This window comes from Trichechus manatus, unplaced genomic scaffold (genome assembly GCF_000243295.1).
Source record: "Trichechus manatus latirostris isolate Lorelei unplaced genomic scaffold, TriManLat1.0 scaffold00076, whole genome shotgun sequence".
Lineage (NCBI taxonomy): Eukaryota > Metazoa > Chordata > Mammalia > Sirenia > Trichechidae > Trichechus > Trichechus manatus.
The window spans coordinates 11702063-11729133 of NW_004444012.1; the positions used below are offsets into that span (position 1 = coordinate 11702063).

Below are 27071 nucleotides of genomic sequence, written 5' to 3' on the forward strand. Positions count from 1 at the left end.
GTACCTCTGGAGATTATCCTTCTAGGCCAGAAGCAATAAAATCCTTTCTCTGCATCCCAAACTCTGAACTTGCCTTAAGCCAAAATCACCTTCCTCATACTTGTTTCAAATTAGCATAATTAAAAACTCTCAAGGAAAATTCACAGGAATAAGATAGATAAAGGACAATATTAAAGAACTATAAAGATGTAATCAGCAAAATCCAGAATGTAGGAATCTCTTTGGGACAAATAACTCAGTTTCTTCAACAGATAAATTATAAGGGGTGGGACGGTGGGGGGAGGGAAAGGAGGGAGGGGGCCCTATAGATTAAAAGAGATTTAAGAGATGTATCAACCACATGTAACATGTGGACCTTATTTGCTCCCTCTTAATGGGCACATACAGATTAATAACAAATTGTGCCTAGCATTCAAAGAGATCAAACACAAACTCTACCTCTTCAGCTAGTAACACTGCATATCATTAAAGACTCTAATGTACCTATCTTTCAGATTAACATTCAAAAGCCCAGAGGTGTGCAACTAACCTCTCTATGACATAGCTAAGAACAGATCAAAGGATTTAGACAGGGGTCAGAAACTCACAACTCATAACTATGGGCCAAGCTTAGTCTACAGATATGTTTTATTTAACCCATCAAGCAATAATTTTTTTTTTTTTTTTTAGAAATCCAGATTTTTCTTTAAAAATTTAGAGATTTGGAACAGTAAGCGTGCACCATCTCATGGCAACAAAACAGGAATGGAGCATACGCCGAGTCAGCCATGCTCCTCAACACTCCAGCCTGTTTCAGGTATTTCCAGTGCCTGGCTAACCTTTGGTTTCAGGATCCTCACTTACACTTCACCAACTGCTGCTAGTATTTTCATGCTGGGTGACTCATGCCAGAAACGAATGAAACAATTCTACTCTCACAGCCACCAGGTGGCAAAGCTTAACCACTCAAGCCTCAGGACAGGGTCACACTCATCCTCAAAGCATTACAGTGTTCATGACCAAGCAAAACGAACAGCTCAACACAGAAGTTAATTTGGTAGGCAGACAGAAAATGTCCTAAGACTGGGGCTGAGTATGGGCTCTCAGGAGGAGCAAGGCCCACAGCTATCTCTTGTTAAACTCTCTATTTCCTCACCAACAGCAACAACAATCTCAGTCTCATCAACGGAAAAAGGAAAAAAGTGGAACCCTCACATGAACAAAAGAGAGAAAGGGAAAGGCCTTTAAATACCTTAGTTTTAAGCATAGCAAATGGTTTATTGATCTCAAAGCATTAATAAGCAAGCCCAAAGATTCAACACACTGCTAAATCGTTTCTGCTGGAATTTTTTCCTCTGTTGATAAATCATCTTCCCCTCATCACTAGTAGCTTTGTACTAAAGGCCTCTGAACAGCAACCGGCTCTGGTTACCTGGCAACAGCCTCAGTAACAGCAGTGGATTCGTTTTTTCTTTCACCAGTTGCAGGCTCTGAACAGAAACAAAGGTAAGGAGAGTAAGGAGATGAGCAGAACTCAGTTAGTACCACACCTAAAAACCTTCACACTGCTCTGCTAGTATCTGCCGCTAACTTTCTAACAAAAGGAAACAGACACAGGCAAGAATAATAAGTGAACACAGAAGTGTGTTATAATTTCATGGTATAAGTATTTCTCATACCCACCAATTAATTTTCTTTCAAATTTCCAATAGAAGACTAATCAGTTTGGCCGGAAATACAATATAACAAATTAATAGGCAGTAACATTTGCAAATGAAAATTAAAGTTCTGAATCATGATTCATCTCTATCCATACAGGAAGTAAAATACATATATATAGGGGAATGTTTTAGGTTGATGCTCAAATTTTAAACAGTGCTCAGTTTTAAGCACGCCCACAAGCAGAAGGTACTCAAGTTCTTCCCAAAAGTGCTTTGGGCAAGATATTGAAAAATAAAACACATTTTCAAGAAACAACCTGCAGTAAAACGATCCCATATTCTCACAGCAATGCCACTCATGTCAGTGATTAAAGTTTGCTCACTTACAATTCAGTCTAGCTTTAGAGAAAACCACCCTTGGACGTTTTCGTCGTTTCGTTGTTGTTAGCTGCTGTCAGGTCACCCCCAACTCACGGCAACACCGCGCACAGTGAAACACTGCCCACTCTGTGCCACCCCCATGACTGGCTGTGGGCTGGACCACTGTGGTCCACAAGGTTTTCACTGGCTGCTTTTCAGAAGTAGATCGCCAGGTCTTTCTTCTTAATTTTCAAACATTTCTAAAATATTCACTACCCAACATAATCTAAACAGTCCACCAAGGAGACAGCTTGTGTTCAGTGGTTTAAAGCCCTGGCTCTGAAGCAGAAACCTGGTTCATGCCCTGGCTCGAGCACTTCGCAGTCCAACCTGGGGGCAAACTACTTCATCACTCTGAGTCTGTTTCCTCACCTACAAAATAAGGATAAAACAGGACCAACCTCGTAGGTCTGTTGTGAAGATTAAATGATGCAAGTAAAGCTGTCAGTACAGTGCCTGATGCTGTATGTCTAGTATTAGGAGAGGTAGAAATATTTACTGATATGATCATCCTTAACATTTAGCCCCATTTAAGGTCTTCTTAGCTGTATTTCCAGTCTAAAAGTAGAGCAAGATTAAAGGCTAACACATACTGTCTTTCTCAATAAGAATTTCTTTATTCCAGAGAAGACAATAATAAGGATGGAAACGTAATATTTTAATTTCCATTGAGGGTCTAAGATTCAAATTAATAAGCATTAACTAGTAGAATAGTATTGTAGTTTGGAACCAGACTGCCCAGATTTTAATACAGGATACTCTATTTGTGAGCTGTGTGATGCTGGGGAAGGTGCTCAACCTTCCTGTGCCTCAGTTTCCTCATCTGTAAAAAGAAGGTAATAATAGGATCTACTTCGTAGGTTTGTTGTGAGATTTAATGAGCTGTACATGTAAAGTGCCCAGTGTACAGTAAGAGCTCAGAAAATATCAGCTAAAATTACTTTTTTCTCAAAAATTGAGGATCTACATACATCAGTAATAAGCATTCTGAAAAGAAAATCAAGGAAACAATTCCATTTACAAAAGCACCTAAAAAAAAAAAAAAAAAAAATGCGTAGGAATACATTTAGCCAGAGAGGTGAAAGACTTGTATACTGAAAACTATAAAACATTACTAAAAGATATGAGAGAAAATTGAAATAAATGGAAGGACATTCCACGTTCAAGGACTGGAAGACTTAATACTGATAAAATGTCAGTACTACCCAAAGCAACCTATGGATTCAATATAATCCCCATCAAAGTTCTGACAGCCTTCTCTGCAGAAATGAAAAAGTCAATCCTCAAATTTATATGGAATTGCAAGCGGCCCTGAACGGCCAAAGCAATCTTGAAAAAGAAGAACAAAGTAGGATGACTCAGACTTCCCAATTTCAAAATATGCCATCAAGCTATAGTAAGCAAAACAGTCTGGTACTGGTATAATGACAGACATATGGACCATGGAATGGAATTGAGAGTCCAAAAATTAACCTATACATCTATGGTCAACTGATTTTTAACAAGGGTGCTAAGTCTTAAGTCCATTCAATGGAGAAAGAATAGTCTCTTCAATAAACGGAGCTAGGACAACTGGATCTCCATATGCAAAAAAATGAAGCTGGACCCATATCTCATACTATATGTAAAAATTAACACAAAACGGATCAAGGACCTACCTGTAAGAACTAAAACTAAAAAACTGTTAGAAGAAAACATAAAGGTAATATTTCAGGACCAAGTTTTCGACAATGGCTTCTTAGGAATGACACAAAAAGCACAAGCAACAAAAGATAAATTTCACTTCTTCAAAATTAAAAATGTTTGTGCACCAAAGGACTTTATCAATAAAGTGAAGAGACAAATTACAGATTGGAAGAAAAATTTTAGGAAACAAGGGATATGGGTTTAATATCCAGAAAATATAAAGAACTCTTACAACTTAGCAACAAAAGGACAACTCAACCAAAAACTGGGTAAAGGGCTTGAACAGGCATTTTACCAAAGAAGATACACAAATGGCCAAGAAGCACATGAAAAGATGCTCATTATCATTAGTCATTAGGATAATGCACATCAAAACCACAATGAGATACCATTTCACTTCCACTAGGATGGCTATGAAAAACGGAAAACAAGTACTGGTGAGGATGTGGAGAAACTGGAACCCTCATCCATGGCTGGGGGAATTGTAAAATGGTGCAGTCAGTTTGAAAAACAGTTTGGCAGGACCTCAACAAGTTTAACAAAGAATCACCATATGATCCAGCAATTCCACTACTAGGTATATACCCCAAAGTAGTGAAAGCAGGATACAAATACGTGTACATCAATGTTAACTGCAGCACTATTCACAACAGCCAAAATGTGGAAACAACCTAAATGTCTATCAACAGATGAATGGATACACAACACAGGGCATATACACACAAGGCAATATTATTCAGCCATAAAGAGAAATGAAGTACTGATACCTGCTATAACATGGATGAACTTTGAAAATATTATGCTAAGTAGAATGAGTGAGCCACAAAAGAACAAATGTTGCATGGTCCCACTTATATGAAATATCTGGAATTGGAAAATGTATAGAGACCAAAGTTTATTAGTGGTTACCAGGAATGGAGGTAGGGGGAAAGGAGGAAATCATTGCTTAGGGTCACTAAGCTTCTGTTAAGGGTAATGGAAAAATCTCGAAACGAACAGTGGTGATGGTTGAATATGATGAACATAATTAATGTCACTGAACTGTATATGTAAAAAGTGTTGAGGGCAGGGCCAAGATGGCGGAATAGTCAAATGCTTGCCTGTGGTACCTCTTACAACAAAGACCAGAAAAAAACAAATGAATCGATTATATATGACAATCTAGAACTCCGAACATCAAAGACAAAGTTGAGGACTGAGCAGCAGGGGGAGGGAGACAGTTCAGAAACAGCGAAGGAGTGCCAGACTTGAGCTAGCTGGCACCGGGCGGGCTGGATTGGCTGGCACACACAGGCTGAAGCAAGCAGTAGCGCTTGGGATGCCTTTTAACAACTCAGGAGAGACTGAGCAGAGGAGAGTCTGCACAAGCCTCTTGAGCCAGGGAAGTGGGGCTGGATCTGCAAAAGTTAAAGCGTCTAACCTACCACGTGGGATCAAAATAACCCCTCCTCCTCTGGGACTTTTATAGCAGAGAAGTGCCGACCCCCACCCCCTCTGCTCCGACACCAGTCCAGCAGTATTCAACAACTGCCACACTCCCTAAGCCACCAGCCTCCCAGCTTTAGGGAAGAAACAAACCAAAAAAACTACCAACTTTCCTAAGCCAGGAACTCAGGGCAAGCACTGCCCCTTTGCCTAGGCACAGGCATTTAAGGGGTCCACAGACTTCAAATGCCTTTCACCCCTGCCTAGACCTGTGTGGGACCATTCAACAGTGTAGACCCTCATTAGCACAGAACAACAGGGTATATACCTGAAGCCTATTTTCGACTAAAACAGCCAAGGGGGAATGGCAGATTTGTGACATTTGACACCACCCTACCCATTAAGCAGGGTCCTCACCCACCCACATCAGGGGCCTGAGAACTGGCGGCTTCACCCACTCCACCTAGCCACCCATGACAGGGGTCCGAGAATAAGTGGTGCCTGCCAGTCCTTACAGCCAACAGCACTGGGTGCCCAACGTCTGGCTGCAAAACCCCCCACCTATGCCCTCCAGGGGACGGAGACACACCTTCCACTTCAGCACTCAGGGGCAGCCATCAGCCCCCTACCTTGCTCAGCACATAACCCCCTACTGCAGCCAGATACCTGTGCCTGCTCCAATCACCCCTATGTAGTTCTGCCCGTCTAGGACTGTAGGTGAGAGCCTGCACCACATAGTCAGTGACTGACAACCTGGACACCTGAGATGAATCCATACAAGAAAAGTAAATGGACTTCTGGGCTCACACACATAGTAGTAGCTCTAACTACTTAGTGACAGGACGTGAGAGCTACAAAGACGCCAATAACTAAAGTAGCTCACACACCCAGCCTATCTGGGCGTATCAAAATCAAAACAAAACAAAACAAAAAGCTAGGACACAGTAAGCCAACATACAACAAAAGTGTTGAAATGGCCAATGCTTTGTTATATATGCTTTTACCACAATTTAAAAAAAAAAAGGAGAACCTACAGGTAAAATACACTGTGCACGATATGATGGGATTACAAAGATGACAAGATCTGAATCTCTGCTGTTTAAAACAAGTGACATAGGAAGATACGTTCATATGTCCTTATGCCCTGAGTGACCACTCTATGGATGGAAGTCAAAACTCCTCAGACTAACTTTATGGTTTTTATAGTAGCTGTGAGTTTCCTATGAGTGCCATAAAAACCATGATCACCATCAAACTCAGAGCTATCATGGATAACGAATGAAGAGAATTTCAAAACTTTAACACTAATTTTGAAAATGCTAAGTTTAGTTCTCAAACCTATGGATTCATGTATCTTATCCTCATCAAATTTGGAGAATGTAAATAGTCTAGTTTAGGCTAGGAAGGAGCTGAGGCTGGAGAGGCAGCCAAGGACCAAATCTGTCCTCTAGATAGACTTCAGTTTGATCAAAACTGGCCAAAGTACATAATATAATCAGATTCTAGTAACACCAACAAGGTCAAGGACTTCTTCCATAAGTAGACCCCAGAAAACTTAAAGGCACATCTTGTGATTAAGAGCCAGCCTTTTGAAATAGGAAGTGAAATAAGTAATGACATAAATATCAAGTATCATGCCCTGATCTTACATACAGGAAGTGTCCTCTTTCCAAATCTAGGCTCGCCAACAACTGTACTGCAAAACTTGAGTCCTAGCACTCTAATACCTCTAAATTCTCAGCTTCCAAAAGTGATACTCAAGTCTTTACCTACTTTTTATCATTCATGGCTAGAACCACCTGTCTTAGTTATCTAGTGCCGCTATAACAGAAATACCACAAGTGGATGCCTTCAACAAACAGAAGTTTATTCTCTCACATTCTAGTAGGCTAGAAGTCCAAATTCAGGGCATCAGCTCCAGGGGAAGGCTTTCTCTATTAACTGTGGAGGAACATCCTTGTCATCAGTCTTCCCTTGGTCTGGGAGTATCTCAGCGCAGGAACCTCAGATCCAGAGGATGTGCTCTGCTCCTGGCGCTGCTTTCTTGGTGGTATGAGGTCCTCAACTCTCTGCTCCCGTCCCTTTCCTTTGATCACTTGTAAGATAAAAAGGTGGTGCAGGACACACCCCAGGGAGACTCCCTGTACACTGGATCAAAGATGTGACCTGACAAAGGGTGTTACATCCCACCCTAATCCTCTTTAACATAATCTAATCTTGCCTCATTAACCACAGGCAGAGATTAGGATTTACAACACATAGGAAAACTTCATCAATCACAAAATGGAGGACCATAATACAATACTAGGACTCACAGCCTAACCAAGTTGACACATATTTCTGGGGGGGACACAATTCAATCCATGACACCACCCTATCTCGAAATACATAGTAGTGAGTCCCCCACAAAAATGTTACATGAATCCTTTTTTTTTTTCAATCCATAAAGCAATAACTAACAAACAAACATTTTAAATAAGGTACAAAAACATATATAAACACTGACAAACTTTATATACCTCTTCTTGGTAGCCAACATGGGGAAAAAAAAAAACACTTATAAACTGGTTCCTCTGCTACTGAAGCTAAAGGCATATTATCAAGGTTGAGGATCAAAGATTACAGATTGACACTAGAAATTACAAATGACACTAGAAAATTAATTTGTACACACACGCAGCATCGCTATGAGTCAGAATCAACTCAACAGCAACTAACAACACCACACACACACATAAAATCAACAACCTAAGTGTCAAACAAAAAAGAAATTGTTAACTAAATGTAGGATTATCCACAAAATGAAACATTATGCAGCCACCAAAATTGATATTAAGAATTTTTAATGACATGAGAAAAGAAAAAATTCAATGTAAAATAAAATTCATTCAAAAATGAAATATAGTATCATTCCAAAATGTTTTCAAAAAAACCTTATATGCACAGAAATACAAAATATAAAGTAAAATACACCAAAATCGTAAGTGTTTTTTCAGGGTTGTAAAATTCTTTTATGCTTTTTCCCCCTGAAATAAGCATTATATACATGTATTTATTTTAAAATAACACATAAATACACGTACATTCAAAATTCAACAGGTATAAAACGTACAAAGTTCTCCTTCCTACCCAGTCTCACAGCCAGCTAGTTCCCCTCAACAGCAGGTACTTAGGCTACCAGTTTCTTCTGTATCTTTCCAAAGATGTTCTATATATTACTTTTTAAATTCAGAAAACCATGTATCAACACATTTGCATGATTCATCCCTCTGCCATATAAGAAGCAACCAAGCTAAAAAAAACAAAAAAACCAAAAAACCAAACCTGTTGCTGTCGAGTCAATTCTAACTCACAGTGACCCAACAGGACCGAGCAGAACTGCCCCTTACGGTTTCCAAGCAGCAGCTGGTAGATTCGAACTGCTGACCTTTTGGTTGGCAGCTATAGCTCTTAACCACTGCACCACCAGGGCTCCAACCAAGCTGTTAGCTTGTATTAATCCAGTGTTTATTCCCATTCAAGCCCTTCCCCCTCCATTTTCTTCCAGTCCACCAGCAGCTCCTTTCCTGGCCTGTTACCTTAACAAGCCTAGAACCCACGGTCCATCACCAAACCCATTCTCTGACCTGCACCCCTGAATCCCTTGCCCTTGTATCTTTCCACCACATTCACCAGACAATTATCAACCCTGGATCAGTGTTACAGCTTGCCTCTTCTGATTCTACATAAGGCTGCTGAAAATAATGCATCTATGTAGACTCGTGCTGTTTCAAATTAATGAACTTCACTTTCAACCGGCCTTTTAGCACCAAACATCCATCCTTTACTTGGTCCTGGTCAGCTACCTCTCCCATTTCCTCATGTCACTACTCTGTAAATTCCCTACTGAACTTCTCTTACTCTCAGCAAAAAGCTTTGCCTTCTACTTCACTGCTGGAATTGAAGCCATTAAGTGTGTCTTTCTTATCTTTAATCTTCTAAGCTATGATCTATCTATACTAAACATCTAACCACCACCTCAACATAAAACAAAACATGGATTACACCTCAACATAAAGAAAACAAAAATCCTCACAACTGGACCAATAAGCCACATCATGATAAATGGAGAAAAGACTGATGTTGTCAAGGATTTCATTTTACCTGGATCCACACTCAAGGCACATGGAAGCAACAGTCAGGAAATCAAACAACATATTGCACTGGGCAAATCTGCTGCAAAAGACCTCTTTAAAGTATTAAAAAGCAAAGACGTCACTTTGAGGACAAAGGTGCACCTGACCCAAACCATGATATTTTCAATCACCTCATATGCATGCAAAAGCTGGACAATGAATAAGGAAGACCGAAGAACTGATGCCTTTGAATTATGGTGTTGGTGAAGAATACTGAATATACCATGGACTGACAGAAGAATGAATAAGTCTGTCTTAGAAGAAATACTGCCAGAGTGCTCCTTGGAAGTGAGGATGCTGAGACTTCATCTCACGCACTTTGGACATGTAATCAGGAGAGACCAGTCCCTGGAGAAGAACATCATCCTTGGTAAAGCAGAGGGTAAGCGAAAAAGAGGAAGATCTTCAATGATATGGACTGGAACAGTGGCTGCAACAATGGGCTCAAACATAACAACGATTGTGAGGATGGCACAAGACTGGGCAGTGTTTCGTTCTGTTGTACACAGGGTCGCTATGAGTTGGAACCGACTTGACGGCACCTAACAACCACCACCACCACCTATCTAAACCCTCGATTGTTCTCTTGGGTATCAAAATAAGAACTCCCTCTTATTAAGTCCATCCACTCTACCTGTGGTTTTTGAAAGCTTCTCTTCTCATCTCCTACAGGGCCTTGATCCATCAACTATTTCCCCTATTCATTCATCTTTAATCTATCCCCTTCTCTTCTGAATTCTTCCTTTCAGTCTATAAACTGGCTCAGGCCTCTTCCAGTCTGAAAAATTACAAAACCTCCCTTAAACCTGCATTTCTCAAACTTGCCATACTTTTTTCTTCCTTTCTCGTCTAAACTTCTCAAAACCAGAGTACATTTGCTGCCTCCTCTCCCCATCACTCCTCAACTGCCTTCACCACAGCTCTCACTCCAACCACTATACTCTTGCTAGAGCTTGTCAGTCACCAAATAGATCCTAATTGCCAAATTCAATATACATTTCAGACACAGCTTACTAGCCTTCATTCTTGCACCTGACATTGTTATTTTCTTGTAACTCTGTTACCCAAAGGCTTCCATGACTTCATATTCTCCTGGTTCTCCTCCTCTCTGAAAGTTCCTTTGCAGTTGCTTTTATGAGACGTCTTCCTCGTCTAAGCCCTTTAAACAGCATTTACAAACTACCTGTTATGGACTGAATTGTGTCCCCCAACCCAAAAATATGTGCTGTAAATCCTAACCTCTATACCTGTGGTTATAATCCCATTTGGGAATGGGTTTTCTTTCTTATGTGTTTTAAGTCAATCTCTTTTGAGGTATGAAGCAAGCAAGCACAAACGGAGGGGAAGATTCATGCTACATGATCAACAAGGAACCCAGGAACAGAGGCTGAAAAGAGACAAGGGCCTTCCCCTAGAGTGGGCAGAGAGATAGCCTTCCCCTAGAGCCAGCCTGCTGAATTCAGACCTCTAGCCTCCTAAACTGAGAGAAATATAAATTTCTGTCCATTAAAGCCACCCACTGGTGGTATTTCTGTTACAGGAGCATTAGATAACAAAGACACGACCTAGAGGAAAAACTATGAGCTTGAGTCAGATGTGATTCAAATTCTAACACTACCTCTTACAATTACTGTGAACTTCGACAAATAAAAAATCTCTTAGTCTGTTTTCTCATCAATAAAGTGGAAATAAGGATATCAATTTTGAAGGGCTATAATGGAAAGTAAATGAGATGATATGTAAAGGAGTCATTCTGTATTTTTTCCTCCCCCTTAACTCCATATTCAAATGGTCACAAGGTTCTGTCTATCCTACCATTTACCTCCCGAATTCATCCCCTCATCTCAGTCCCTACTACCACTGACCTCACCTCCTGGTTAAAGATTGAGTCCTCCAGGGAGGGGTATAGGGAATGGGCACTGCAGGGAAAGAAATCATCCTGCATAAAGTCACAAAAAGTTTTGAAACACTCGGTTGATCCTTTTACAAATCTGATTATACCACTCCTCTGCCTAAAATTCTTCAGTACCTCTGCATGGTGTAAAAGGCCCTTCAAAATCTGGTCCCTACTTTGCAGCCTCTCCCTTAGACTTCTTTATTATTTTAGCCATACCAACCAACTTGGAATTGATGTGGAAAAGAGTCAACATATGTCTACAGTGTGAGCCCACAATCCTCTTCCGAGTTATTTCTGAATATGGAAACCGATTATTTTATACTATAGACACAGGTTTAATACAGAGATACAAGCAGCAACACACAGACATACTGGGACATCTTCACTAACATGAAAAGGACTGTCCAAAAGCCAAGAATTCAATCTATGAGAATAAAACTTTACAAATATATTTATAGTTATAAAAGTATCAATCATTAGAACTAGAAGAAAGGTAATTAATACTTCCCAGGTGATCAGGAGGTACCAACTGCCCAAAATTAACATAAAAGAAAACTTACTTTCCAAGCTAAATTGCAAAGACTCTTCACTAGCCTCAGTTTCAGGACTGACCAGTTTCATTCTCAGACATAATTTATCATCCACTTCTGGGGCAGCCTCAGAATCCCCTTTTTCACTCCCAAGAATGGGATCATTGGTCTCCACCATACTTTCTGACATAACATCACTAGTTGTTACGGTGCTTTCTGGATACTTGCTAATACCTGAAAGAAGGGAGGTAGGAGGAAGAAAGAAACATGAAAAACAGCAATGCAAGGTCATCAATTTTCTGTTTGACTCCACAGCTCTGCAGGACTGAAAGGGATTCCTAGGATAGATCCTGTTACAAGTTTAGCAACAACTACGCACTAGTATTGACACCTGGTCTTAAGAGGAGCAAGAGGATTCAGTTCCACTTCTGCATCTGGACAAAGGATGCTGCATGAGCCCTCAGCCAACCCACATCTGCCAGCATCAGGCATAGGTAGCAGGAGACTCCAGACGGCAAGACTGTTACCTCCCAGCATGACTAGAGAAAACAAACAGGTTAATGTAGAAGACTGTGGGCTGCTTCAGCGAAGGAGGATCTAAGTTCTCTTGCCCTGTCAAGCAGCAGACTGATTGGTTAGCCAAGGTATTGAATAAATAGTACTTATATCCTACCTGCTGTCCCCTTCTTATAAAACAGCTCTATATTCCTATTCAGCACTCAGATTCTATCTCCTTGTAAGTAATTAAGATTCTCATAAATATTCTTTCTTCCTTCCTCCACCCTTTCTTTCCTTCCCCTCATCACCTCTCAGCATGTCCTGAGAGTAAACTCAAAAAGTAGACACCACAGCCTTATTATGCCTGAGACAAAATTCAACCTTATCAGTCAGGCCCAGCTCCTCAGATCCAAAAGTATCACTTGCATAAAGAATGACATCTCAGAATTTCTGTCTTAAATATCGTTACTTTTTAATAACTCACCGATAGGAGTACTGTGTCTCTTGGGCTCCAATTTAAGGTGCCCAATGAGAGGTGGGGTTGCTCCAGTCAACGGTGGGATAATATCACCTTCTTTAGGCAAAGTGAAATGAAATGGAGTTTCTGAAAAAACAGCAAAACAAAACAAAACAATGATAAACAAAAAGCAAACCAAAACAGAAGTGTAAAATAAGCAAAACTGAGGAAAGCAGCAAGGAATGTTTCGATTACTTAGTACCTTTTCCTCCGCTCCCCGATTCTGTCTCATTCCCAGTCCCATCGCTATGCCTCGCAACCACTTCCCTACTACTCCTCTCTCTGCTCTCTTTACAGTCATCAACAGGACTGACACAAAGGGGACAGCCAGAGAACAGGCAAAGAGAGAAGCCCAAAGCTTAGCAGATCTGCAGAACATGGTGTTATGGGGAACATCTGAGCTCCAAGATAGTACGTTTGGGGATAGATACTCAGTGATACAAATTTGGATACTGTGAAGTCTAGACAACATAATTTTGTACAAATGCTAGCCCGAGGAGTTCATATATAACCCTTAACAGTCTGTAGGATCGTCATAAAAGAACTCTGACATTAATACTTTTAATTCACAATTTACTCAATGAGGTGCCAAAGGACTTCAAAAGTCTCATTGGTTCTAACACAGAAATCCAAGAGTTTTACGGTTCAGTAGTACTAACCAGAATTCACTCTAGGCCAGAGAAGTAATATTTATATCTAAAATTCTGCCCAACAGCAAATCTTACATATATGAGCATCCCCAGTGGTTAGCCATTATTAAATTATTATAAACATAAAACATTTGTCAAGACATAAAATTTTACAAGCATAAAACATCTGTCAAGACATAAAACTTTCCTTTTTAACTAAGCCCATACCCAGTTCCAAACCGCTACTCATCAGAATTAGTAAACTGTCAAAATCATATTTTCTGATTTCCTAGCTGTTATCTCCCTCAATAAAACACACTTTTCAGGCAAAGATTAGACAGGCCTATAAAACAAAAAATAATACAACCTTGAGGAACATGCTTCTTAGTTCAATCAAATATATGAGACCAAATGGGCAGCTTCTGTCCAAAACCAGGATGACAAGGCAGGAACGGACAGAACTGGATGAATGGACACAGGGAACCCGAGGTGGAAAGAGGGAGTGTGCTGTCACACTGTGGGGATTGCAGCCAATGTCACAAAATAATATGTGTATAAATTTCTGAATGAGAAATTAACTTGAGCTGTAAACTTTCACCTAAAGCACAATTAAAACAATAACAACCGTGTTTGGGAGAAAACAAGAACTGTGCCAGGCTGCTCCTCTTAAACCTAATATATGGAATTTTGTACTTGCTCTCCTGGGATACCTCAAAATAACTATAATCTGGCATACCCAGTTACTACTCCTTGTGAAAATAATTTGCTTCTTTCATCTTTTTCCACTCTACTTCTATCCTTTATTACCTTTAAATATCAAGCACCTTGGTGCCTTTTTTTTCCTTCAAAATCACAAAACAACATCTCTTACACGTGAATAGAGGAGAAAATGAATTAGTAACCTGAAGGGATGAAAAGAGAAAATGACATGGACTTCTGAAATAAAGAATGAAAGTATATATGATCAGCGAAAGGAACTGTGAAGAGTGGAGAATCTCAGCACCACATCTAACTGGCAAAGACTTCGATTATATGTAGTTATAGAAAGAAAAGAAATGGGTCAGGCAGGTAAGAGTCATCCTCTGGCAGCTCCTTATAAAGCAAGTCTTTTAGGCTAATAAAGAAGAATCTAGAAGAGACACAGAAACGAACAAACAAAAAAAACACAAAACCAGGCGTCACAAATTCCAAAGATCTATTTTGTAGAATTTTCATTCCTGGAACAATGAAGAATGAAAGACTGCCTGCACTGCTCTCGTGACAGGAACCATCCTCATGTTATGATCATCCAGACTTTTGAAAACCTGTATGAAATCTTTAAACAGACCCTTCTGTGTGAAATCCCATAATACGCAAATGTCATGTGTAAGCATTAATCACCGAAAATTATTTCCTGGTAACAGTTTCCTTTATACACAAAAAAACCAAACCTGTTGCCATCAAGTCGGTTCCGACTCATAGCCACCCTATAGGACAGAGTAGAACCGCCCCACAGGGTTTCCAAGGAGCGGTCAGTAGATTTGAACTGCCGACTTTTTGGTTAGCAAGCCAAACACTTAACCACTGTGCCAGCAGGGCTCCTCCTTTGCACAGTACTAAATTATGAAAAGTTATTTTAACACCATTATCTAACTGCACACTACAATCTAATGAATAGTCTTTTACAAGCCCTGTTTACAGGCTCGAATCGTGGCAACCCTACAAACAGCAGAATGAAATGCTGCCCAGTCCTGCAGCATTTTCATGATCTTTGGTATGTTTGAGCCCATGTTTTGGCTAGGGACATGTTAAACAATAACACGGAGAACTGCCACTACCCTTATCTGGCCTTTAATGCCTCATGCCTGGATTATTACAATAGCCCATCAATCACTTTCTCTGTTTAAAACCTTCGCCTCCCCTGTAATCCCCAATTCTTCTGTACACTGCAAGCAAACCAACCCTCCTAAAACATTGTTTTGAACATGTCGGCCAAAAAACTTACAGATTTTCACTAGAAGATAAATTCCTAACTCTTTAGTTAGCATTCAATTAACCAGCACCATCCTACATTTCTCGTCTTGTCTTGATTCAGCTCATAAAGCCTCTATTTAATGCCGTCTAAATACTTTCCCATTTCTCTGCTCTGGCTTACTCATCTGAAACATACCACTAACCTAGTCAAAATAATTGCAAACTACATTAACTGGTAATTTTATCCTTTTAAATTTATTGGAGTTTTCTAATATTCAGTTCTTTCTCTGACATTTGGCACTCTCACGTTATTTAAATTATCAAGTCCTTCTTGTCTTCCCAGACTGTCACGGGCTATGCTGTCGTAAGCCAGCATACCAGCCTATGGGGAAAAGTATGAATAAAGAAACAAAAGGAAACTTAATACCAACTGTCAAACCATCTAAGTGGGAGTTTGTCCTTATTAAGGATTTTACAGAATTCATTAGCCCAAAAAAATAATATTTTAAACCCTTGATGTGGAGGTCTCTCTTACTTCTAACTTTCTGTTAATAGTTTAAAGTCCATTTTTCTTCTTTTGCTCTCAAAATAACTGGTCACTTATTATAACTGATTAAAAGCCATCTAACTAAAAATGTAAGAATGTCTGTATCGAGCGACAGCGTGCATGAACAGTCTACCTAAGATTCGGTGTCTATAACGTTTCATGAAGTAAGCCTCCGATGGTCAGAGCTAGAGCCTGAAACACACCTAGCTTTCCTGATCATTATTAACCTATTACAGACTGCTATCTATGGGTTTAACTAAAGGCTTATGGAACTTGTTAAAACAGTTCTTTGCATTATCAACCCACCATAAATTTGTTGTATGTTGAATAAGGTTGGGCTTCCAAGCACCATCTTACCAAATTTGTTTTTTTCAAGTTTCAAGATGTTTGAAGATGTCTCCAAACTGCTGACGGTGATTATGTTATCTATAACACAGATACTGGAGTGATTCTTTTTCTCCCCTTTCCGTCTCCCCCCTCCCCTTTTCTGCACTGTTTGAAATTTTTTTTTTTTCCCACAATTAAGCATGTATCTTTTTTAAAAAATCAATAAAGCTATTATTAACAACGACAGAAGAGTGTCCTTCTAACTTTAGCATACTGCAATATAATGAACAAACCTCAGGCTCACCTAATTCAATCATAACTTTCATTTTGACTTTTCAGACTGAAGAACCATTAACTTTTTAGATTACTCTCATTTAGTCTCTCAAGGGTTAGCAACTAAAATAATGATATCAAATATAATTTTTTCTATTGTTTGTAATATGCTTCTCAATGATTTACTTTGGACTAATTCCCTAACAGTCAAAAACTATTACTTCCCTTGAATGTTCTGATCGCCTTCTATTTTAGTTTCTTTAACTTCTTATAAATACTATTTTTCCAATCATTTTCTTCATTGCTTTTAATTGTTGTCAAGAACTAAAATCTTGAAATAAGAAAATTTCTTACCAGCATTTTCAATAATCTGGATAAATATATGAGACTAAATTGTAATATGGCAGTGTTTACTGGCTCTGCCAATTAATAGTGTGAACAAGAATTCATGCAGAATACTTTTAAACAATACACTAGAACTAATATTCCAGTATTATATAAGCTTCTTGTGCTGGGCTGCGCAGTTTGCACTTGACTAACTAAAAGGTGGGCAGTTTGTATCTACCCAGCAGTGCCACGGAAGAAAGGCCTAACCATCTACATCCGTAAGATTACAGCTGTTGAAAACACTATGGGGCACAGTTCTGCTTTGAAACAGGCAGGGTCGCCATGAGTTAGAATTCACTTGACGTCAGTGGGTTACAGGTTTAAGTAGCCATACTAAAACAACCTGCCTAGCAGGCCTGGTAGGCCCTAATACTTTATTAGCCTAGTTCAGTACCAGTATTTAAATGTAATGAAATCACAAGAATATTCAGTAATACAGAATTTTAGTCATTAGGATCTCTCCTATCCTAATCATCAGAATCAGAGAAACTATTTATAGCATACTTTTACAGGAGGAAAAAGCACAGACTTGGGAATCAGGAGACCTAGGTTCTAGTCCAACGTCAATCATTAACTAGCCATATGACTTTAGAAAGAAGAGCTTGAACTCGATAATCTCCAATATCCTTTCCAGCTCTAAAATTTCTTGTTCTGAGGAGGAAAAAAAAAAAACCTATAAAACCTAATGAAGAGGGACAATTTTGAGAGTAAAAAAAGCATTACAGTAAAACCTGCAAAAGCCAGGTCCTGTGTAAGGCAGAAACCTGTCAGAGAAGGAAAACTCAAATACTTTCCATTAACAGAGAACAATCTAAACGTGACAAGACTGCACTGACAAAGGCAGAAAACTTGGCGAGACCCAGAATATCAAGGCAGTCCAGCTCTCACAGATTTCACTGTATTAATAATCACACCTGACAACAGGCATAAACTGGGACTGTTTGGGCAAACCAGGAGGCATGGTCACCCACACTAATACACAGAATGTTGCTCATATATTACTTTCTCATTTCTGTATCTCTAGTAGCTTGGTTTCATAAGTTTGTATTTTATTTTTTGTTTTGCTTTAGGGATTTGTTTTGTGTTTAAACTGTACTAACTGGGCATTTAGAAAATTTGTATTCTTTTCAGCTAATGTCATACATAGTACTTTACAAATATTTTAGAAAGTAAACTTTATTCTCATTTATAATATATAAAATATATTTTATATTCAGGAACTTTACTCAACACCCGTAGAAAACAACCAATAACAGCATATTCATTAACAGAGTCCTGAATGTGATGGACTGTGAAGAGTAATAAAAAAAGATCCTGGCAACTGTCAAAATATAAAAATATAGAGTAAGACTGGTATCTAACTAGAAAAAAATAGTTCAATTTCTAAATATTTATAAAATTCCTGTTGATTACTTACTCCTGAATGATAAAGCTGATAAATCTCAAATGATCTCCGATCCCACAAATTTTACATTTCCCAATTGTTACTTGCTGCTCATAAACATAAAGCCAAGTCCATTTTCAGCCCTGACATAGCATGCAGTTCTCTCTTACCTCCCATTCTAAATTATAATGTCGGTGGAGACACAGAATAATTCATAATCACACTCACCACTAGAGCTTTCACAGAAGCTTTGTGAGGCATGGGCAGAGGCCTTCTCCAGCTGCTGGGGCTCTATCCCAGAGCCCAACTGCTTTGCATTAGCCATTTTTGAGTCCTCTGTCGATGTGTTCTCTGTCTTCTCTTGAGGTTGGCTTTGCTGCATTTCCTGTTCAGGTCTCGCAGTATCATCCGCTCTCACTAAAGGCAAAAGGGGCTGTGAAGAGTCTTCCTCTACAGATTCCTTTTCTGCAGTTACTGATCTCAGATCTTCTGCATATTCCACACTCTTTCCCTCCTGGGTATCTGGTCTATTCTCAGCACTTGTTTCTGTTTCTGGAGCAACATCCTCCCAAGACTGGGAATCTGAGCATTTCCCCATTCCCTCCACAGCTTCAGAAGAAACATCCACTCTGGGGGAGGGCTCCTTCACATCTACAATGACAACACTCGAGTCCTCCGAAGTAGCCTCTTCCCAAGCTTCCTGATCCTTGTGTTCCAATTCTTGGTCAAGCACTGGCAGCTTTTGGGGAGAATCAATACTAATCACACTGGTTTCAACTTCCATAGCTTCCTGACATTCTTGTTCTGAGACTTCGTTCTGAAGACACAGCCCCTGCGGCGGAGTCTCAGTCAGGGGAAGGTGAGATGGGGCGCTCTCCTTATTCTCCTCTTTGGGTCCTTCTCCTTGACTTTCGCAAGGAGTCTCAGGGATTTCTTCTACCTCAGACCCGGAAGACCCCTCCTCCGGGTGGTGGTCTTTAATTTCAATAGCTTCCTCCTGATCTAACACACTAGAAAGTGCCTCAGATCGAGAAGCTGGAGAAGGAACTGCCTGACTCCCTGAATCACAAGTGAGATCAATACAAATATCTTCTGCTACAGAATCTTCTCTGCCTTTGCAACCAGTAGCTAAAATACTAATGTCATCTCTGGTTTCTGTATCATCCCCCTTTGTTTTGTCATCATTAGGACCCAGTTCTACCTGGCCATCCTGTGCTGGATTCATCAGGATACTGTCATTTCCAGCGGGAACAAGTTTAGAATTGAGAACTGGAGACATGGGCTCTGTATCCTCAATCTGTGTGTTTTCTCCATCTTCATCAATCCTGTGAGGAGTCAAGCTCTCCATCACTGGAGACTGACTATACTCACTTGCAGAAAGCATCAGCTTGCAAGAATCCCCCGTCAAAGATAACCCAAGATCCTCAGTGGAATTCTTTGGTTCAATCTCTGAAGTTTTAGAACACTCAACAGTCGAAGATGAACTATGCAAGTCTTCACCTTTCTTCCCATCAGTTGATCGTTCTTCCAAACTTGGAGATGGAATGAAAATGTCCTAATGAAGAACAAGAAGGGACAAATCATCATCTGTTCATATTTCTTTTATCTCTAATCCTTGGATTCACCAGAAATTTCTAAATCAATTACTCAATACAAGAACTAAAAAACTCTAGGTTAATTTCAGAAATGCAAAGCTCAAAATATCAGTCTTTTCATTAACATGTAAGTCCCTCCATTTAACGCTTTCTTGTGAAAACACTGATACAGAATAAGCATAAGACATACAAAAACCTAAATTTAACTGTATTTCATCAAGCTGCTAAAATTATGTCATGATGAGCCCTCAATTATATAGAAATCTTCTGAACATATGCCTACACAGCCCACTTCAGTTCTCACAAAGTAGGAATAATGTACTCATTTTATTTTTCACTATTTCAAAATATGCTAGCATTCGTAAAACAGATATTAAAATCCACAGCTTATGATATGATGAGTCATCAGAGAAATGCAAATTAAAACCATAATGAGATACCACCACATTCCCACAAGAATGGCTGAAGTTAAAAAGACTGACAAAAATAAGTATTGGTGAGGATGTGGAACAACTGCAACTCTCATACATTGCTGGTGGGAATACAAAACGTTACAGTCACTTTGGAAAACAGTATAGCTTGTTGTTAGTTGCCATTCAGTAAATTTCGACTCATGGTAACCCCGTACGTGCAGAGTAAAAACTGCTCCACAGGGTTCTCAAGGCTGTGATCTTTCAAGAAGCAGACTGACGGACCCTTCTTCTGAGGTGCCTCTGGGTGGATTCAAACTGCCAACCTTTTGGCTAGTAGTCAAGCGCTTAACTATTTGCACCAACGACGGACCTCCAAACAGTATGGCAGTATCTTATGAAGTTAAACATTCATTATCCTATGACTCAGCAATTACACTCATAAGTATTTACCCAAGAGAAATAAAACATATGTCCACATAAAGATATGCATGCAAATGTTCAAAGCAGTATTATTCATAAACCAGATATCCATCAACTGTTGAATGGATAAACAAATTTTGATATATCTATATAACAAAAGACTACTCAAAAATAAAAACGGCAATATTAATACATGTAAGAAGATGAATCTCAAAAACATACTAAGCTAAAGAAGTCAAACACAAAAGACTATACACACTTTATGATTCCCATTATATGAAACTGTACAGAAAAGGCAAAACTATGGTGATAGAAACCAGATGAATGGTTGCCTAGAGTGGGAGGGGGAATGTGGGAGGGCTCAACCACAAGGGGTTAGGAGGGAACTCTTCAGGTGAGGGAACTGTTCTATACATTGATGGTGGTCGTGGTTACACATTTGCATACACTTACCAAAATTCAACAAACTATACACTTAAAACTGCAATTTTATGTAAATAATATCTTAATTTTAGAAAGGAAAATCATCCAAAGCTTAGATATATTTTTATGTAAGAATTTACATTTAGTGTGCTCTTTTACCTAACATAAATGCTATAAAACTCTAGATACAGCTGGTAAGACGTTCATTTCCTACGATTTTTAAGGGAGTAGGGAATCAAGAGAGATTGTTGAGCATTCTGTATATTCTATAATTTCTGGTATTTCGATGTGATTGAAAAAAATGTAAAAATGGTTATATATTTGAGCCTGTTCACATACTCTCACAAAACACTGAGCATAAATTGGTTCAACATTTCTAAATGGCTATTTGGCAACACAAAACACAGCCTTGAAATTCTATACACCCCTTAAACCAACATGCCACTTCTCAGGAATTATTCATCGAAGTATACTGAAATTAGCTACATTATTACTGAGAACAGTAAACAATATGTAATATCTTAAATGTCTACTGATAGGAGATTCATTTAAAAATTATGATAGATACACGATAGAATACTTTGTTCATCTACTTAAAACTGTACTGTAGAAAATATTAAGAGATGGAAAAACACACACTATACATTAAATAAGGAGCACTGGTGGCGCAGTCGTTAAGCGTTCGGCTGCTAACCAAAAGGCAGGCAGCTCATACCCACCAGCAGCTCCGCAGGGGGTAGATGTGGCAGTCCATTTCCATAAAGATTACAGCCTTGGAAACCCTATGGGGCAGTTCTACTCTGTCCTATAGGGTCGCTGTGAGTTGGAATTAACTTGATGGCAATGGGTTTAGGTTTTGGTCTATACATTAAGTAGAAAAAGTTTATAGAACAATATGTACAGTATAATTCTATTTCAGTAAAAAAAATGTGAATATATATTTTACTTAGTTTCTTTATATAGTTTTTAAAGTCAATAAATATACACCATAAAAAAGTTAAGAATGATTATATCTGATAGGGTAACTGATGATCTTATTTTCACTTATCTGTATATTATACATCTTCTCAAGAAATATGTATTTTTTCTTGTTGTAAAATGTAAGTCATTTTACAAAGGTTCAAAGGCAACTCATCACTAATATAACTATAAACACCTTTTAAATATTATCAAAGTAAATAATGATGTGATTTTGTTTGGCTTGCTAAATTTCACAAAGCTCTTTTTAGACGCCATCAATTCAGAATTTCTACAGTTTATTAGTAGAATTTCAGTCAATCAGAGTAGAACTTAAGGAGTTAATCAGTCTCTACCATGCTACATTTCTAAAGACTGTGTAGATCTAGCCATACCCTAAATGTCTCGCCCCTAATAATCAACAGTGCTGAGGCTCCCTGGAGGCCAAGTCAGAATAACTGAGCTAAGTGAACCAACCCCTGCCCTCAGGTGTCTGGATGAAGACTGCCGTAGAACTTTCAGGATTACCTCCAATATGAGCCCGTCTCTGAGTTCAGATTCAGTACACACCTAAATCCATAGTATCCAACCAGCTGAAAACTGGCCTCAGATATACAGAGTTTACAGCCATTCATTCAATTATCTATAATCTGAGTTGTCATCTACAAAATTAGCAGGAATATCAAAAATAGGGGAAGTGTTCAATATCAAACTATGTTCTATAAACCCCTTCTCATCCCCCATACCCTGGTGAAGGGTCAAAGGTGCTATGTACCTAACAAGTATATTAAGAAAGAAAAACTGGATGGTGCCTGGCTACCATTACTGAACATTTTGATCAAAGATTCTATAGAAGAAATCAAATCAAAAGGGGAAAAATGCAGAACAGAATTTCAAATTCTTATGGAATCTAGATTTTCTGGAGCCATGGAGGCTGGATGAACTCCCGAAACTACTACCCTAAGAAGAACTTAAAACCTTAAACCAAAAATATCCCCTGAAGTCTTCTTAAAAAACCAAACAATAGTTTACCTTAACTTGTAAAGAATGTCTGCCTTGAGCATTATGCTCTTTTAAGATCTACCTATATGGGATCAAACTAACAACAGAAACTTGAAAGATGAGATAGGAACTTCAGGGGGCACTGAGTTTATGTTAATGGGGGAGGAACAACTCGGAAAAGGAGGTGAGAATGGTTGCACAACTCAAAGAATGTAATCAATGTCACTGAATTGTACATGCAGAAACTTGAACTGGTATATGTTTTTGCTATGTATATTCTCAACAATAAACTACTTTAAAAAAAAGAAAGAAAAAAAATTCACAAAATTACCCTTATTTCAATTTCTTCTTGATTAGTAATTATCTCAATATAAACTTTAAATCTTAAAACATCAAAATTAGGTTAATGTGGACTCCAGGAACTGAGTTAACAGAAGAAAGAACGGATGTGCAACTGTTGGTCATTAAGAATAACATGCAGAAGTCTGACAAATAATGAAAAAAGAATGGAACTTCCAAATAAAAATGGTGGATTGAACACACATTTACTTTAACTTTTTTCCGAAACCCTGCTAAGCCACAGCAAAAGGATTTTAATTTTTTTAAAGCATAAGTTTCCAAGAAAGAATGCAGGAAAGATAATGCAATGAAATTCTGGAAGAGTTGTAATCTATTCAGCTGACTAGTGAAAGGTGAATTCCTAAGAGAGCAGTGGATAAAGCCAAGCAGCAGCCTAGGTTAGACTGCAGGACCATCACCCTCTAAAAAAGGCTTAGGACTCGGCGGCAGCACTAGGTACCCTGGGAAATGACGATGAGGGTGGGCTACAAACAGGAGGAAGACTGGCTGAAAATCTACTTAAGAAGCAGTTCAATTTCTTGATCCTCTCTTCCTGCCAGAGAGTAAAATGGCGTCCCTGGACTGAAAGATAAGTGGCACAGTTTTCGGGAAGTACCATACTGAAAACCAGGAGATTAAAGAAAAATTTACATACCAAATGGAACCTGCTTCTGCCTCCCAATTCCACCTCACCCCCCAGCCCTGCCCGGCCCTCTTCCAGCAACAGACTTCTAGAACAATGACAACCAGGCCTACACCTAGTACACAGGAGATTAGATGCTTTTCTGGGGCATGTGACCAAGCTGAGAAATATCTACAGATACTGACCTTAGAGGACTCCCAACAAAATGGCCCAGCAAATCACTTTACAGTGAATCCCAGAGGCAACAAGAAATTCTAATCCACTTTCTGGTATATTTCACTCTTAAACATAAGCAGACAATCAAGGATCACCACACACCTGAAAAAAGCATCTAATTTGAAAGACAGAAATCAGAAGCAACAAACAAACAGAAAATCTAACTAAAATCTATCCAGAAGAAATAGTGACTATTGCAGAGAGGAGAAAACTTCCCCCAAAAAAGCTATCATTAATATCTTTAGAGAGATGTGGTAGAATTCTCAGGGAACAAGACAAAATGCTATTTAAAAAAAGAAGAAAACGGGACTCAGGCAGACATGCTTGTGGCAGCATGCTTGTCCATTTTCCCATTCTTGCCTATTCTGTGATATTCTTTGGACTCGGGCAGACATGGCTGTGGCAGCATGCTTGTCTGCTTCCCACTTTCATCCTTTTGAATATATGCCAAATAAAACTTTTTTACTTTACTAAACTTTGTGACATTTTCCCCTACAACGGTTAACGGTGCTTGAGCAGGATCTGAAGCTACAAAGCCAGTCAACTTCGAAGAGACCTGGACTGGAGCAGAAGCCAGCAAAGAAAGGTCCTATCTTCTGGACCCACATGTTCCCACTCCACGTGCCTTCGACATCGACGGGGTGAGCGCTCTCTTTCTCATGTTTTCTTAAGTTTTGTTTGGCATATTTGTTTGTAAAACCAGTTGACTGATTAAGGAGAATCTTTCTTAAGATTTTCGCTTGATCGTTTGGTTAAGAGAGACATTTAGTTAACTCTTTAAGTGAACTACAGTTTAGGCCGGATTTGGGCGTTTGAAGAGGTAATTCTATTTTCAAAGAGCTGTGAGTCACTATAAGCTGCAAAATTCGGACCTTTTTGTGGCTCAGAGAAAACCTGGAAAATAGTGCTCTGTTTTGCCAAATTCGCAGGGAGAGGCGGCAACTCTTGCCTGTTTCGCCAAATTCTCAGGGGGAGGTGGCAGCTCCTGACCTGTGTTTTGATATTTAAGGGAGAAGTGGTAGTTCTGTACCTGTTTTTTCCATTGAACTGAGTCGATCTTACCAAAAACTGCTATATACACTTTAAGAAACTAGGATCCCCATGTCTTTGTTTTGTGTGGTATTATCTGGTGAGTTTATGTGATCTTTCTGTCTCCTTTTGTTCTAAGAGCTTGCTTCTGGTCTAGAACATTGTGTCTAAGTTTGTCTTGTATTAGATTGGTGGCTATGGCTAAGAATTGCTGTTTTTTGTAAGGCTAGTCATAGAACCTCAGTTCCTTCTTCGTCCAGAAAAAACTGCATCTTGTGTCTGTCTTGTGATTTAGATTTTTTAATAGCTACTTGGAGAAACTTTGATATAAATTGGTCTATTTGAAAAGTACACTGAGATCTTTTATGTGTTATACTATGTCAATTTTAAAAGTGAAACCTTTTTAAGTAACTTAAGCTAGATACTATATGAAATGTGTTTTATTTAAGGAAAAAGGATAGTTTTGTCTTAAAGTAAAAGTAGCAGTTTCAGAACAGTAAAAAAGAAAGAAATTAGCTATCTTTTGTCTTTCAAAATGCCTCCATCAATTTAAACATATGTAAATGTCTTCCATGAGTCAAGAGAGTGACGACAGGGCAGGATCAAGCCTCCCCAGCTCCCAGTCTCCAAGGTCCTGTAGCTCCAAGGATGCTTTTGAAAGACCCCTTTCCAGATTGGTGGAGACTCTTTTAAGACAAAAGGTAAGAAAAATTCCTGCTTTGCCATAGTTATCAGAAATTGGGCAGATCCTAATAATAGAACTGTAAACAAGTTCTATTATAGGGGAAATTTAGAAGTAAAAAAAAATAGAAATCACAATGACACACACCTGAAGTAGCCTGGAAAAATGTTTCCAGCAGTAGCCAAACACTTAAGGTTATATCCATACCAATGAATTGGTCAAGTGAGCAGAGACTTTGTGATTTCCAAAGCCAGTTGATAAAATCTTTAAGGGCTAAAATTAGATTGGGGAAAATATGAGTAGCAGTAAAAGCTGAATGAAATCTTAGAATGTTTAAATAGACTTTTCTTTCAACAACAGTTATGTTTTGTGGTATACAGGCTTAAAATAATTCCAAAGGTATTTCAGGTAGCTTATTGATGTTATTAATAGAATTTGTCATAATTTAAGTTCATATACTTTCTCTTTTTATGCCACAAGAGGATATATAGATATATATATTTAAGTCTGCGAATAAGTGTTCATTTTTGCCATTTAAAGGGATACACTGTAAGATATATACAACAAAGGCGACTTTTAAGAGGTTTATTGAAAAAGAAATTTATTTGATATGGTCAAGTTTCATCTGCCTGACTGAAGTTTAATGGTTTAATTTCTGAGATTTTTAGGAGTTTTAATGTTAAGTAGCATATAAAACCAAGAATTGGGTTTCTCGTAGTTAAAATAACAAAATTTTATTTAATTTCTGAGTTAAAGGGTTAATTTATTCTTTGTGTAATCTGCCTGGAAGACAAAGGTTTGGTCTCTCATTAGAATTAAGATTCCTGAGTCTGAATACTAAGTCTCATGGCTTTTAGAAAAGAAAGCTAAGGTTTTTTACTTTAAGATATTTGGTTAAAGCACTTAAGTATTGTTTCACAGTGACATATAAAATTATTATCTCTTCATTGCTAACTTGGTCGAAACTTTATCTTTTTAAATCTAGCATTATCAAAGCCAATGGTTTGACTGGAGAATTCACATCATTTTTCTATGAAGTTTTTTTTATTACTATTTAGGTATTT

The 27071-nt window shown here is 38.7% G+C and overlaps 1 protein-coding gene across 2 annotated transcripts in view; it reads right to left on the reverse strand.

Moving 5' to 3' along the window:
- Positions 1-27071, reverse strand: part of TP53BP1 (tumor protein p53 binding protein 1) — a 90722-nt gene that overhangs the window by 25329 nt on the left and 38322 nt on the right. For both annotated transcript variants that reach the window (XM_004380685.3, XM_023735208.1), the window contains 4 exons: positions 18517-19843; positions 12756-12875; positions 11804-12007; positions 1412-1469 (listed from right to left, as the gene is read on the reverse strand). In XM_004380685.3, coding sequence (XP_004380742.1) covers positions 1412-1469; positions 11804-12007; positions 12756-12875; positions 18517-19843 — 1709 coding nt within the window. The remainder of the gene's footprint in view (positions 1-1411; positions 1470-11803; positions 12008-12755; positions 12876-18516; positions 19844-27071) is intronic.